Source organism: Mirounga angustirostris, unplaced genomic scaffold, assembly GCF_029215605.1.
Source record: "Mirounga angustirostris isolate CCGP_5_RB_7025 unplaced genomic scaffold, mMirAng1.0.hap1 SCAF_4, whole genome shotgun sequence".
In the NCBI taxonomy this organism is placed as follows: domain Eukaryota; kingdom Metazoa; phylum Chordata; class Mammalia; order Carnivora; family Phocidae; genus Mirounga; species Mirounga angustirostris.
In genome coordinates, this window is record NW_026991712.1 from 95,325,846 (window position 1) to 95,342,351 (window position 16,506).

Here is a 16,506-nt window from a genome sequence, read left to right on the forward strand (position 1 = left end):
TTTTAATTGATGGATTTTTGTTCTGTTTTCTTTTGTTGTCTGCTCTTCTTATCACAGATCTACATCAAGATCGTTCTTCTCCCTCGCCACCTCCACTCCCAGAAAGAACCCTGGAGTCCTTCATTCTTGCTGATGAGGATTGTAAGTGACCAGTATATTCCTCTCAAAAAAGCTATAAAAATGAGACTTCTAAAAGATTAACAAAAAAGTAGGACCTAAATGGTAAAGGTATAAAGAACGATTAAATGAGATAAAAATAATACATTTAAAAAACCCATAGTGTATTGTAAAAATAATACATAAAAAAGCCAAGCTAAGAATTACTGAATATATAACTATATATATCCCAAAGGCTTAACAAGCTATGCAACAAAATATTTTTTTTTAAAGGTATGCAGGCTCAGCCTATAGAGACTTATTCTACTAGTTGTCCTAATACCATGGAAAATTCAACATCTTCAAAACAGACATTGAAGACTCCTGGAAAAGGTTTCACAAGGACTAAGGTAAAAAAGATGGGAGTTTTAAGAAACATGCCAGAGTCTTTTCGTTTTTGAAGGTGTTTACACCCTCCACCTCTCCCCTGCTGCCAGAATCAAGATGGAAATTAGATTATAAGAAGAGCTGATTGGAAACAACAAGACTGTTAATCATTAGGGTAACTGTTTAAATAAGTCATAAATCATAGTATATGCATATAATGAAATACTAGATAGTTAAAAAAGGAATGAGGACTCTCTCAGTATATTTATTTATAATTTATTAACTTTTCCTTAAAAGGTAGAAAATATGATCTATACTTGTATTATATGTTATAAGTGACTCTGAAAGGATACATAAGAAGTGAACAATAATGGTTATCTGTGGAGGGAGGATCAGAAACTGGGTAGATGGAGAACAAAGATGGGAGCATTTTGACTACAATATTTTGAATTATAAATTAATGATTTATTTTTTAAAATTTAAAAAAAAATTCCCCCCAAAAAGAATTTATTAAATATCTATTATATAGAAAAATACACTTCTGTTAGGTGTTAGGAAAGTAGAAATGTCCTAAAGGATATCTACCTGTCCTTGAAAAGAGGACAGTTAATCCATTGGAATAGCATGCCTATATGAGAAACAACATGAAGATATCAAAAAGAACAAAATACCATGGAACAGATTTAAAAAATACATGCCGAGGTATGTGAAGAAAAGAAGAAATATGGGTCGGTTCCTGGAAGAGATAAGTTAGGGACTTCACCATAAAGGAGGCAGAGTGGGTTTGCTGAATGGACGGAGAAGGAAGTAGCATGGTAACAGTATGGAGTGGACCTTAGTAAATTTAGTTCAGAGTATGATTGGCAGAAGTTCTTGGCTAGAGTGGGAATGGCTGCATATTACAGCTATCTTCGGAAGCCATTGTGGTTTCCAGAACGGTCCTAATAAAGAAGAAAAGTAGGAACTCCTTTTTTCTCTGATATTTTGATAGCACTACTTCTAAATACATAGAGTGATTCTTATGTGGATGGGAAAAAATAGCAAGATAAAATCAAGTGGAGACTTTGCACTGAATTAAAATAGCAAGATGGAAAAATAATTTTGTGCATTTGAAGGCTATTTTTAAGGAAATTAATCCTTTCGACTGAAGTCTGTATTTCTACTTGATTAAACTATTTTGGATTTCATAAGAAAACAAGAAAAAACTAACATTTTCCTTTTCATTTTTGTAGAGCTTGAAAATTTTGAGAAATGTGAAAAAGAGTAAGTTTCTTTTTACTTGTTTTTTAGAATACACATACACTTTAACAATTATGTAATTTTTCCTTATATAACCCCTCTGTGAAAACATTAACAATATTATTCCTATACAGAGCCTTGCTAGGGCCTTTTGTATCAGAACGATCACTCCCAGGCCTCGTAGCGTGTGAGGCTCCACAGTTGCTAATATTGGAGGGGAATAAGGGGAGGGGGAGTTTCTGTGTAACAGACAGGAATAATAATATGATGTTTGGCACTTTCTATCCATTCTAAGATGCTGTCATACAAGTGTGTTATTTAATATTCCTAGTAATCTAACCTCAGATGTATTTTCTTTGAAAATAGTCACAGCAAAGCATATTGTGAAACAAATGTGTTGATTTAATGAAAGAAGCAAAGTATTGACACGTTTCCATTTTTGCCAAGTATTATTAGCCATAAGTCTGTTGCTTATTATTTTTGCTATATTGTAATGAAAACAAAACTGAAAGACTCCTGAAACTGTGGGAAAATGATTATCTGAGAAATCCTTATTTAAAACTACAAAGTATATTAAAAAATAGTGATATACTTTTTATGAATTAGATCCACTTGGTTAATCATCAAGGACCAAACAGCTATTTGGAATTATACTGGTGTTTTAGGGAGGGACAAAGAGTGCTGAGAAAACATAATTTATGGTATTGTCTATATAAGAAGGTTTATAGCTGAATCTCACCTATTTCTGCTAAGTTTTCTCTTCACTTCCCTGTCAATAAACTTGTGCTAGCCTGTTTTCATTGACAGTATACCTGATCTTAGAAGTGCAAGGATTTCTCACCTATGATGGCTAAAGTATGACTGGAGAATATACTCTTTCCTCTAATGTGAGTCAAAAGAGAATTTAAACATTTTAGAGAAAACTGTAGTATAAAACAGGGGAAATAAAATAGCCCAAAACAAAGAAGTGACTGACTTGAATAGCTAGCCAGGTTGGTTTGAACAGCTTAGCTAATGAAACACCGTTTTCTTTCTCTTTAAAAACAAAACAAAACAAAACAAAAAAAACTTTTTTTTTTTATAGCCCCAACCCTATCTTGGGGATATCAAAGACACAGAAACTTCAGGTAAATTTAGGTTGGCATAGATTCAATATGTGGTGGGACTCTCAGAGATTCTGAATCTTATTTCTAAATAAGACCTCCCAGATCATTCTCTAGATCTAAGCTAATTTCAATTTCTCAGTTGCCTTCATCCTCTGGTCTTTTGTCCTTAAATGAAGAACAATATCTGGCCCTCAAAATATCCTGAAGCTTTAGATTTATCTGCCTGTACTTGGGTATGTGTCCTCTTACCCTTCCAAATGGTTCATAACTCCTGAAGTCCAGATGTTCTCCCTTTCGCCTGGATCTCTAACTGGTCTGTAGTTAAAGCTGGTCCTACTTTTAATAAAATGAGGATTCTTCATCTGGTGTTTTAAGCTGGCATTTAAGCATAGTGTTATGCAATCATTGAATATTCATTGAGTGCCTACTATGTGCCAGGCATTCTGCAAGGCACTGGGTATATGATGGCAAACACAACAGGTATTGGGCTATGCCTTTGTGGAACGTAAGTCTAGTGAGGGATTCGGATATTAAACGATTCAGATACGTACATAATAACACATGGTGATAAATGCTGTGCAGGAAACCAAGAGGGTAACTATGAGAGAAAATAACAAAGGGGATTTATTTTGGAAAGAGTGGTCCAGGAGGACCTTTCTAAGTGATGATTAAACCTGAGACATGTAGGAGTAGCCAGGCAGGAGACAAGTGGGGAGAGGAGCCCTCCGGATAGAGGGAACAGCATATGCAACAGCACAGAGGTGTGAGTTTGGTGTGTTGTAGGAGCTGAGAGGAAGCCATCATAGCTGCATGGTATTAAGAGGACAGAGCAATAAAGAGTGGCTGACAAGATGGTGGAGGTGGGCGAGAAGGTAGTTAAATCTTTATGGGTCATGTTAAGTAGTTTAGAGTTTATTCTAAGTGCAAGGGGAAGTCAGTCATTGAAGAGCTTTAGGCAGAGATGTTACATGATCTGTTTTTTAAAAAGACCCCTCTGGCTGCTGTGTGGAGAGTGAATTATAGGGTGACAAGAATTAAAGCTATCGACCAGGATGCCTGATGCCTACTTTTGGTGGGAAACATTAATTACTCAGGTATCCTTCAGTTGCAAGTGATAGAAAATCCAGCTTAATCTAGCTTAAGCAGAAAAGGGGAATTCATTGGCCGGTAACCAAGAATTCAAATGATATAATCAGGACCTAATCTCATTCCATTATCTTCAGCTTTGTTTTACTCTGTGCTTGCTCATTCATGGGGAGGCTTTCACCATGTGGTTTCAGGCTTGTGATGGAAAAAAGTGTGCTCTTTCCTGGTTGCTCAAGCAACAGTCTGATGACTAGGGCTGATTGGGCCTGACTGTCTTGGTTTGGTTCATTTGTTCATCCTTGAACCAATTATTGCCAGTATATTCTGGTTAAGCAGAGCAGTGTCATACTGTCATACTGTTAACTATTATTAAAATATTTAACAATTGTTACACATGGACACTGACCACTAAGAAATGAGGTCAGACCTAAACAACTGGTATGACCATGGCAATGTACCAACTGAAAATTAGCCCTAGTCATAGGTCAGTTCCTTGATCTAAGACGAGAATCAACTTCACGAGAAGTATGGGAGCTGAAAATTGGGGAGGGGTGGTTTCCTAAAGGAAAACTCAAGTTCTGTTATCAGAAGGAGGAATTAATGTTGGGCAGGCAGCATAAAAATACCTATGACATAATATAGTTCTACCGGAGCTGCCATAGGAAAAAAACCAAGATATTTCATTAAATGAGAAAAGTAAATTGTAGGATAATCTGTCTTGTTTATGTAATAACTTAACAAAACCAGGTACTTACAAGTATATTAAATTCAACCATATGGCACTGCCATTTTGAAAAAAAAAAGCAAACCAAACTGTGATAAGCCAATATGCAAAATAGCAGTTCCCTTTGATATGTATTTGCAGAATCTTTGTCCCCTGTGATAAAAAACAAAACAAATCCAACATTCCCTTTGGGCACAATGTTTTCTTTCTGAAGGATGTATACAACCCTCAGCTCATATGCAGTTTAATGATGATTGATAGGTCCTGAACTTTCTCACCTTCACTCACTTCTTATTCATGTCTGTATCCTAAGTGCCTAGCTCAATGCTTGGCACATAATAGGCATTCAATAAATATGTACTATAGTTCAATCTGATTGAAATTCACTATGTACTCTAGTGATTCATACTCAAGTACCTCCATGAAGAGGGAGGGTTTTTTTGAATCCTAACATTAGGCATGTGTTTACAAACATAGATGCAGTCCTTACACTCTACACTCAAAATGTTGAATACCTAAAAAAGGTGAATATTTAATAATTTCTTCCTAATCATATGCTGTTTTTACACAAAGTCTTATAGAAGGTTTATACAAACCTGAAATTATCTTTTTTCACTGCTAGGTAGTGCACATGCAAAACATGGATGATGTTTTCACTGGATTGTTTTTAAAATTGGGCAGGAAACTGTTACATGAATATATTAAAGTGCTGGGAAGAGAAACATATTTTTAAACCTACCTGTAAGTAGCTAAAATAGCAAAACAAAGCAATGTAACAATGCTTTTGGGAGATTCTGGGCCTAACTAGAATCATCTATAATGGGGACAAGATACACTGGAAAATGAAAAAAGATACTCAGGAGTAAAGGATACTTGTAAGAAAAACCATAGATGTGCCATGGATGAACTCATATGGAAAACAAATTAATTAAAAACATGTTTAGAGGGATGCCTGGGTGGCTCAGTAGGTTAAGCATCTGTCTTTAGCCCAGGTCATGGGTCCTGGGATCGAGTCCCACATTGGGCTCCTTCCTCAGCAGGGAGCCTGTTTCTCCCTCTGCCTGTCATGCTCTCTCATTCTCTCTCTCTGACAAATAAATAAATATATAATCTTTAAAAAAAATGAAAACGTGTTAAGAGTGATCAGAGTGCCAGGGTGCCTGGGTGGCTGAGCCGGTTAGGCATCTGCCTCTTGATTTCGGCTCAGGTCATGATCTCAAGGCTGAGAGATTCAGGGTGGAGCTTGCTTAGGATTTTCTCTCTCCCTCTGCCCCTCCCCCTCCCCGAGCCCCCTGTGTGGGTGCGCTCTTTCTCTCTTAAAAAAAAAAAAGTGATCAGAGTGCAAAGTAAAATTAAATAAAAAACCACAATGTGAATCCCCCAAGAAGTTGATTCACAATGTAATGGATGTTATTTCTGAATACTCTGGCGATTCTCTTTAGTGTTGGGCTTTACTAGGCAATGTTTCCAAAGGAAAAAAAAAAAAAAACCCTTTAAAAAAGTACCCACACAAAAATGAGATTATATGTTAACCCATTTATAAGCACCTATATTTTGTTATATTTTATAATAATATGTTTATTTGGGAGTATTACTTTGGAGGAACTATTTAACTTCAAAATTATGTGGTCTGATAAACAGTAATCGGAGTCGGTCTTCATTTTTTCCCTTACATTTTTTTCTTTTGATTCTAGGTATCTGTAGTTCTTCCCCAAACAAGTCTGCAGACGCCGTTCAGTCAAATTGCTCCAGCTCCTTTCTGAATTTTGGTATGTGTGTTATTTTCCAAAAGAGTTTTAAAAAAAATGTTTATCTTAGAGTATGATTCAAATTTGATGTATAGGTCATTATATTTATATTCTTTCCATGCAATTTATCTTTTCATTTTTGACCTTAGCTACCTCTTAACATCTTACCTAGGACGGAAATGCCTGGCATAGCAGAAAATGAAGCTAGGCAACCAAATGACTCTGTTGGCATGTATTAAATGAATGTGACTAGCCAAAGCCAAATGAAGAAATTCTGAGATGCTATGATACTCCAGTTCCTAGCTAATCAAAGTTATAAAAAATACACAAGCATGATAATAAGAACAACAGTTGCTATCTAATCTTATATTGCTCATTCTACATAGGAGCTGAAGCACAATTCTGACAGTTTAAAGGAATTGTTTGCCCCACTGCCCCTAACTATAAACTTAAAATAATTTCATATTATTTTAAGCATCCTATTATTCTATATGACATAAATTCATGATACTCTTTAAGATACTCTTTATCACATATACTACAAATTTCTGTAAGAAGCATAGTAATTAATATAGGCTATTATTACTAAAAACTGTAATTACCTAAAAAGCAGAACCCCTAAAATGGTCTGGGAGCCCCCTAGGATTCCCTAGGACAAGACCTTGAGAACTGCTGCTCTGTGGTATCGTCCTTGTCTGTATGGTTAGAATTGGGTTGCTGCCACATCCAGATTGCAGGTGGCAAGAAGATGAGAAGAAAATGTGTAAGAGGTGTGGCCTCCTCTTCTGGTCTTAAGATACTGACTGGCCTGGAAGTGGCAACATCATGTCAGCTCACATTCCCTTGGAGAGAATTTGGACATGTGCTGCATCTAAATTGCAAGAGTGAGTGGGAAATGTAATAATGCTGGGGAGGCAGTTGCTGAGATACAATTCTATTCCTGAAGAAGCAAGGAAAGATTTTGGTGGAAAGGTAGCAATCTCTGCCACACCTGGATTATGGTCTCTATTCATTCCACTTTGGCCAAATATTTAACTAGAATCTCTGGATATGTTTCTTGGGCTGTAAAATTCTATTTGGATTACATTAACTCTAAGGTTTAAAATGTTAGGAAAAAAGAATTATTCTTACGAAATCATTTAGTTAAAAAATTCATATAGATTATTATATAACCTATGAAAAAAGCACCAAACTTTGCCTGGAACACAAATGTTCCCTTGCTTCCTTTTCTCTTAATCCGTGATACCACTTGAGTAACTCATGACCCATCTAACTTTACGACAGTCTGTGATCTAATATGAAGATAAAATATTAGAGAGCTTCCTCCATATTATTTCTTCTCAGATATGCCTAGATTTGAATATTTACTTACTTAAAAAGCACAACTCTTTCATTGGCTCTTTTTTTAGAAAGGAAGCAATATAAATTGCAGTAATATTTTACTTAAAAAGATATCTAAATGTGAATTAAAAAATTTTGTGGTTTATAAACATTTTTATTTTTCCTGAATTGGCCTACATTCAAAAAAAGGTAGCTCACTATTGTTCTAAACTATCAGAATTGATGAGTGAAAAAAACTGAATGTTGGTGTTCCTTATATTTCAGATACTTAGTACTTGTATATTATATTCTTCTATTCTCAGTCCACTTGGGTTATAGTCAAAATATCCGGACTGAAGAGATGAGTTTGTGACTATGTGTATGAAACTATTTAACCTGAAATATTTTTCCTTCTTTTTTTCTTTTTTATCACTCAAAGGAGTAAAATGTACATGAACTTGACTGTGTGCTTCTCCCCCCCAATTTTTTTTTTATCATCACTATTATTAAAATTTTTTTTTCTGGTATTTAAGTTTTTATTTAAATTCCAGTTAGGGGTGCCTGGGTGGCTCAGATGGTTAAGCATCTGCCTTCAGCTCGGGTCATGATCCCAGGGTCCTGGGATCGAGCCCCACATTGGGCTCCTGGCTCAGCAGGGAGTCTGCTTCTCCCTCTCCCTCTGCCTCTCCCACTGCTCATGCTCTCTCTCTCTCTGTATCTCTGTGTCTCAAACGAATAAATAAAATCTTTAAAAATAAATAAATAAATAAATTCCAGTTAATTAACATACAGTATAATATTAGTTTCAGGTGTAGAATTTAGTGGTTCTATTATTAAATTTAGTATTAGTAGGGTTCTTAATATTCTTTTCTTCTCCTCTTCCATACTCTCCTTTTCTTCTAGTTCTGGTATAGTGTTTTTGTGGTTCTGATTGAAGCAACACTTAAGTAGTTACGATGTGCCGGGCATTGTGCTGGATGCTTTAAGAAGTATCTCATCTGATCTTTTCATCAGTTCTGTTCAAAGCTTTCATTGTTCAATTTGAGCGCGTAAAGTTGCTGTGCCAGAGTACCTTGAAAATATACCATCATCAAAGAAAAGTCCTATGTTGAGACAATGTTATCAACCCGCAAATCTTTTTGAAAGGACCCAGAAAGAGTTTTCCTTGGTTGTGCAAAATTTCCTTGTTTTCCTCCTTTTGTGGTGGTGGGGGGGGGGGCAGAGGGGAGTGTTTGAAGGAGACAGATAAGTAAAAGTGATTAACTACTTAGTTTTTCAGGATTGTTTATTAGTTTATTTTTCTAAGCTTTTCAAACAGAATGTCTTAGTAAATCGAGTGCTTTCTGGGCTGAAGTAGAAATATAACTGAGTTTAATACAATAATTTTGTAAAGCAGTGCTTATTTTTCTGAAATTGAAATTTCCTATTTTTTTTTTTTTTTTTTATAAGTGTGTGGTGGGTGAAAAGATGCAGACGTAGGATATTACTTTAAAAACCAAACAATTCAGGACGCATGGATGGCTCAGTCAGTTAAGCATCTGCTTCGGCTCAGGTCATGATCCCAGGGTTCTGGGATCGAGTCCCACATCAGGCTCCTTGCTCAGCAGGGAGCCTGCTTTTCCTTCTGCCTGCCGCTCCCTCTGCTGTGCTCTCTCTCTCTCTCCGACAAATAAATAAATTAAATAATAATAATAAAAAAATAAAAACCAAACAATTCAATTAAAAAATGGGCAAAGGACTTGAATAGACATTTTTCTGAAAAAGACATATGCATAGCCAACAGGTATGTGAAAAGATGCTTGATATCACTAATCATCAGGGAAATGCAAATCAAAACCACAGTGAGATATCACCTCACACCTCTCAGAACAGGCATTATCAAAAAGACAACAGACAAGTATTAGCTAGACTGTGGAAAAAGGAGAACCCTTGTATAATGCTGGTGTGAATGTAAATTCGTATAGTCATTATGGAAAACAGTATGGAAGTTCCTCAAAACACACAAAAATAGAACTATCACATGATCCAGCAGTCCTACTTCTGGGTATATATCCAAAGGAAATGAAATCATTACCTCAGAAGAGCTATCTGCACCCCATGTTCATTGAACTATTATTTACATTAGACAAGACATGGAAACAACTTAAGTCTCCACCTGACAGATGAATGGATAAAGAAAGCATGTATATATACATTTTATATATATATATGAATATTATTCAGCCATAAAAAAGAAGGAAATCCTGTTGTTTGAGACAACATGGATAAAACTTGTGGGCATTATACTGAGATAAGTAAGCTAGAGAAAGACAAATACTGTATGTTTTCAGTTCTATGCGGAATCTAAAAAAGCCGAACTCACGGAAATATAGAGTAGAATGGTGGCTGCCAGTGGCTGGGGGAGATGGAGGGATGTTGGTCAAAGGATACAAACTTCCAGCTGTAAGATGAATAAGTTCTGGGGGCCTAATGTACAGCATGATAATTATAACAGTACTGTATTATATACTTGAAAGTTTAAATCATAAATGTAATCACCACGAAAAAATGGTTATCTTATGAGGGGATGAAGGTGTTATTATTTAGCCTTAATGTGGTAATCATTTCACAATATATACGTGTATCAAATCATCATGTTGTATACCTTAAACTTACATATGTTATAGGTCAATAATATGTCAATAAAACTGGGAAAAAAAGGATATTACAGTTGACCTTTGAGCAGTGTGGGGGATAGGGATGCCGCCCTGCTTCCCGTGTAGTCAACAATCTACAAAACTTAAAATCTCCCAGAACTTAACTCTTAATAGCATACTGTTGACCAGAAGTCTTACCCGTAACATAAACAGTTGATTAACACATATTTTGTTTGCCATATGTATACATAAGCTAAAGAAAATGCTGTTCAAGGGCCAACTGTATATGCTGAATTACCAAAGGTTGTTGTAACCAGGGTTCTTCACTTCATCTAATTATTACCATTATTAAATTTCTAAGTGTTCTACAAAATTAAAATGTTATTAGTATTCTGTCATCACTTAAGCATTAACTTAAGTACTACGCCTTTACAATCTATTATTAAAATAAAGATGTTGCCAACTTTTTGAAAAAAAGTCCATGTACTTGCATATGTTATAATACACTCTAAAATCTATTCATTTCTATACTAAAAAACTTTTCATTCAATTTTATTTTTGTTCCCAGGTTTTGCAAATCGTTTTTCAAAACCCAAAGGACCAAGGAAACCACCACCAACTTGGAAAATTTAACACAACTTTGGAATATAGGCTGCAAGTGCATCTGCAAATAAGAATACTAGAATACTATTAGCTAAAATAAGGTTTCCATGTTCATAATTTCAACAATGAAGACACTGTAATGTGTTAACAGCAATATTAGAAAAGAATATTCAAATAAGTGCCAGAAATTTTACGTTTTCATCTCATTTATATTGGGCTGGAAACTGGAAATAAGTTTGTCACTTGAGCTTATGTAGAGAACAGTGTATGAGAAACAGTTTTAGAATGGACTTATTTTTCATTCTGGAAGTTATTTTTATTCTTCTTTTCTACATAAATATAAACTTCAAAATATTTTTAAGAACTGGATCTCAACTGAATGTTACATTGCCAGGATTTACTATAGAAAGTGTTTCACAAAATCTGACTTGTGCTTGTGACAATGACTATTCCCTGGGAATTATTTTTGCCTAAATGTAATATACCTTGCACATCTTCCCAAAGGTGGAAAAACTAGAGTAGTAAGAAAAGGAGAAGTTATATTTAAGAGAATGAAATATGTAAATAAAGAGAATCATTTCTGTATTTGGATATATCCACTAACAAGATGTTCAACTACATTTCTGGTAAGTTTTAACCAAAGTTACTCAGTTACCAAGTCAAGAAGAATAATCAGCAAAATAGCTATCTTTTGGTAGCATTTTTCATTTCAAAGGTCCTACATAAATATGTGCAACTTATATCCAACCAATCAGAGGTTTAAAAAATTTCCTATATGAATATGGATCTGCCTTATTTTTAGAAAATCTGAGTTTTCAAATCTGATTTTATGTAACATGTAAGTTAGTGGGTAATTATTGTTACAGAGGATTCCCGAGTTCTAATGATTTAAGTTTTTTTTAAAACTTAGAAGTTTATTTTTAACTTTTAGAAACATGAACTACTTAAACAGCATGTTTCATTACGAAGCCTAATGATAGGGCAAACTGGATGACATGTTAACCGGTTTATTGTAGTACAACGTACACAATAGGTGCCGAATAAACTTTGTTTTTAAAAAAACTAACTTTACCGTAGTGTTCATTTAGCTGAATACTTCTCCAGGCACTAGTGGCATTTCTGAGTACTTCATTGTAACCAATTATTCCCAAAGATCTTTATCAAGGGCCAAATATATGAACAGAATCTTAGGTAAAATCTACGATCTTGACGATGGAATTGTGAATGAATTTCCGGGCAGCAACCTTGGGGAACAGTGACGATTTTTGGAATGTTCTGTGGTAGACACGCCTCTCAAATTTATGCAACCTTATACTTGCGACTTGAAAAAAAATCTTATTTAAAAAAGTTTAAAAACATGGTTTTCCGTCTAGAATTTTTTCGTCACTGTGGGGATGGATTCCAAATAAATGGCCCTCTACCTTTCCAGGCTTGAGAGGGGATGTGGCTGGAAGGCGAGGTGGGGCGGCGCGCACCAGGCTCCCAGGCAGGTCTTGCACCTGCCTTGTCACGCCTGTAGCTGTAACCATAGCAGTGCCCACGAAGAGGTTAAAAAATGTCTTCACTGCGGCCCCGCTCGATCATAAACCCAAATCGCCCTCATTTTACATATGATCAAGTTCCCCTTTCCTCTTCATTTCATCGCTTGTCCAAAGATAAGAGGCCGCAGATTCTTTTACCTCACAAAGGTTATGAGAGGACTATGAAACTTAAAAGTACCTATGGAGACCACCTACTCCGTGTAAAATGACGAAGGGGCACACGAACACGATAATAGAAACGCGCCGACAGACTCTGAAAGCCACCAACATTGTTCCGGCCGTTAAGGCGGTTGGCGGCAACTCTCCGCCCAGCGGCGGTTGCGTCGCAGCCCGAAGCGTGACTCGGCGCACGCTCTCTTTCCGCTCCTCCACTCCCAGAGCCAGGGAGGCGGCGGGGGCGCGGGGGAACTACCGCTCCCAGGAGGCTCTGCGCCGCCCAGGGTGCTTTACAATAGGCCTCGCTCGGAGAGGTCTGCGGAGAAGCGCTGGGAACGGCCGCTTCCGGCATGTTCAGCTCCGGAGGAACAACCGCCGCGAAGTGGAGGGCGGGGGAGAGACTCCAATGCCCAGCGGGCCGTGCGCGGGCGGCGCTTGCGCGATACGCGGACGGGGGGGCGGTCGGGCCATTTAAATGTGTGTTTGTGGGTGAAATGGCTGCGCAGGTCGGAGCGGTGCGCGTAGTACGGGCGGTGGCGGCGCAGGAGGAGCCGGACAAAGAAGGGAAGGAGAAACCCCATGCTGGGGTCTCGCCTCGGGGAGTGAAGCGGCAGCGCCGAGCGAGCAGTGGGGGGTCTCAGGAGAAGCGGGGGCGGCCGAGCCAGGACCCCCCTCTCGCTCCCCCTCACCGGCGGCGTCGCAGCCGCCAACATCCCGGGCCGCTGCCGCCAACGAATGCAGCCCCAACCGTCCCAGGCCCTGTTGAGCCTCTGCTCCTGCCGCCTCCGCCGCCACCTTCGCTGGCACCCGCCGGGCCCGCTGTCGCTGCCCCGCTCCCGGCCCCAGGCACCTCGGCCCTCTTCACCTTCTCTCCCCTGACGGTGAGCGCGGCCGGGCCCAAGCATAAGGGCCACAAGGAGCGGCACAAGCACCATCACCACCGCGGCTCCGATGGTGACCCCAGCTCCTGCGTTCCGGGCGATCTCAAGCACAAGGACAAGCAGGAAAACGGCGAGAGGACTGGAGGGGTGCCTCTGATCAAGGCCCCCAAGAGAGGTGAGAGCAGGCGAACTGCCCCGAGCTTGGGCTCTAGGTCCCTCTCAGTTCTGATATCCCGCCCCTTTAGCCCTGAAAGACGCCAAACCCTTACTTACCTCCTGCTGCTCTACTCCCTTAAGCCCACTGGGGTGGACTCTGGATTTCAAACCGTTGACACAGCCTGACCTACTTGAGGCTTCTCGTTTCGAGGCCGAGCTGTCAGTTACTAACCCCCTTACCAGGCTCCCCCCTCCCCGCCCCCGCCCTTCACCCCGAGCCTTTACCAACGTTTGTTTTCAAATTCGCCAGGGTTTCCGCGCCGCGCGGTCCTCGGCGTGGGATTAGTAGCTGGGGTATTAAAAAAACTGCTTTTCTGAAGTAAAGACTTGTCGCTTAAATCCTTTCTTCTTGTTGTCTTTGGTGGAAATCTTTAATATTCACTCTCCTAGGCTCCAAAATATTCACGGGTATGGTGTGGGGCTTTAATGAGTTTGAATTCTTACAGAGGTTACTCGACTCACAGGTTGCTTTAGCTTTTGCAAGGTGAAATAGCAGACGTAGTTTGTAGTGGTTCTTTTTTATCCGGAGGGGAAATCTTTTTTAATTTTTATATTAAATCTTAATTCTGGGAAGAGGGTTGGGAAGGTTTTCTCTCCCTTTTGATCCTAGGAAGTAGGACTAACCGTGCCTGTGAAAAGTGGGAAATGTGCAGTAGTGAATAGTTAGAAGCAAGAAGTCCGGTTACAGTTTATTCTTTCTGGCACACACAAAAAAATTGAGAATTTATTTAATTCCAATAACCCTCACTAAAGTCAAGAATATTGAACCCAGAAAATATAGGACTACCCAATTAAATGTGGGATCTAGAGAAATTAGGTTTACCAAAATTGGTATCTTCCTGTTCCCAAGTACATGTAGCATTTATTTGTATTCTCTGGGGGGGCGGGGGGGGTAGGAATTTTGATTATACCATGGATTTTTATATGATTTTATATAATTTGTTAGTTGTATTTCCTCAAGAAGATTTTAAGATACAAGTATCTTAATATTTCTTAGTATTGGGCCAGCTGGGTTATTACATGTTTATGAACAAAGTCTTTCAATCTAAAGTTTTGTGTGTTTTGGATTCCTTCCATATACTTGGTCTTGACTTAAGTCAGTTTTTTTGTGGTGCCACATCCAAATAGTGCAGTTTGTTGCAAATAATTACTCAATAAATATTTATTGAATTGAATGAAATCTTTCTTCCTTTGGTGGTATCCAGATGTTATTTTGAAGAATAAAACTTGTGCCAATCTGACAGGACTGCCAGTTTCCACCACCAGAATGCAGTGATCTTGCTGTCTTTTATTTCTCATCTTCTCTTTTCTTGTGTGTGTTGTGTGTTTTAACCATACAGAGGTAGTGGGAATCTTAGAGATCAACCAATTCAAATTTATATTGTGGAAGAGGAAACCCAGGCCCAAAGTAGTGAAGAGACTTGCCTAATTAAGTCCCAGTTAATTAGTACCAAGTACAAACACTAAAAAAATTATTTTAATGAATAATTGGTGTAATAGGGAGTAGAACCCAGATCTTGAATCCCAGTTCAAGCATCCTCCCCCAGCGGCTTGTTGTTCCTTTCTTTTTTTTTATGGTATTTCCTTTTTCCCCTTCTTTGCTTACCCCTTCCCCATGCCTTGGCATTAGAATGGCAGTAGCCAGCTCCATCAAAAATCTCTGACCTAGCCCCTTTTTAGGGTGGGATAGTGGCAATTACACGTATAATACAGTGTGCTTCTCTGAGGATTGCACAGGCCCCTGTTCTTTAAAAAACAAACAAAAACAAACCTTTAACTCAGTGCTGTCTGACAGAACTTTCTCCAGTGATGGAAATGTTCTATATCTGTGCTGTCCAATATGGTAGCATTAGTCATATATGGCCCTTGAAATAAGTCTTGAAGACTTAAATGTGGCTGGTATAGTTGAGGAACTGAATTTTTAATTTTATTTAATTCATAATAGTTTCTTTTGGCTAGTGGCTACCATATTGGACAGCACAGCTTGAAGCATTTGTAGTTTGCCAATATGTGAAGAAGTGGGGTAATTTCAACATCTTACCTTTTTTGTTGTTGTTAATTGAAATACAGTAGACATACAATGTTATATTAGTTTCAGATATACAACATGATGATTCGATATTTGTATGTATTGTAGAAGGATCACCATAATTACTTTAGTTTAAACATTTTAACTTTTGAGTGAGGGACTGTTGGATTATGTATTCTGCAGGAAAAGGGCTCCCTGGCCTTATACATGGGGGGAAAAAGCCTTCTAGATATGTGACATATACTGGCATTTTAAAAGTTCTGAGAACCCTACAGAAAACAAGCTGGCTTAACTTTGTTTAATCCAGGCTTTTGCACACATTTTGGTGGATATCTTTACTTTTTTCGCTGAACATCTTTATGCTTGTTACAGTGGTGTGCAGGAGGTATGCCTCTGGAGTCAACCTAAGTTTAACTTGTGGCTCTACTACTTACTGTTTGATCATGGGCAAATTACTTTAACCTCTTTCAGCTTCACTTTTCCTGTCTGTACAATGGGGTTCTAGTATCTGTTTTACAAGGTTATTATGTGGATTAAATGGGGCAATATGTGGAAAGTACTTAAAACAGTGGCTGATATTAGGCACTTTTAAAACGACCTTTTGTTATTTTATCAAGCTTTGTCCTTGAAACAACTTAAGATTAATAAGGAGAGTGGCTAGTTATGTCTTCCCTCCCTTTTCCTTAAGATTTTCAGAAACTATTTTAACTTTTGATTTTGAGATAATTATATATTCAC

At 38.1% G+C, this 16,506-nt stretch overlaps 2 protein-coding genes across 2 annotated transcripts in view; both read left to right on the forward strand.

Moving 5' to 3' along the window:
• The window catches only part of PTPN22 (protein tyrosine phosphatase non-receptor type 22), a 58,344-nt gene extending 46,080 nt beyond the window's left edge, over positions 1 to 12,264 (forward strand). Inside the window, exons 17-21 of the mRNA XM_064588612.1 lie at positions 58 to 141; positions 391 to 506; positions 1,716 to 1,746; positions 6,333 to 6,407; positions 10,911 to 12,264. Coding sequence (XP_064444682.1) covers positions 58 to 141; positions 391 to 506; positions 1,716 to 1,746; positions 6,333 to 6,407; positions 10,911 to 10,975 — 371 coding nt within the window. The 3' untranslated portion in view covers positions 10,976 to 12,264. The remainder of the gene's footprint in view (positions 1 to 57; positions 142 to 390; positions 507 to 1,715; positions 1,747 to 6,332; positions 6,408 to 10,910) is intronic.
• A 699-nt stretch (positions 12,265 to 12,963) lies between these two features.
• RSBN1 (round spermatid basic protein 1) overlaps positions 12,964 to 16,506 on the forward strand; it is a 47,197-nt gene continuing 43,654 nt past the window's right edge. Inside the window, exon 1 of the mRNA XM_045896923.3 lies at positions 12,964 to 13,698. Coding sequence (XP_045752879.1) covers positions 12,993 to 13,698 — 706 coding nt within the window. The 5' untranslated portion in view covers positions 12,964 to 12,992. The remainder of the gene's footprint in view (positions 13,699 to 16,506) is intronic.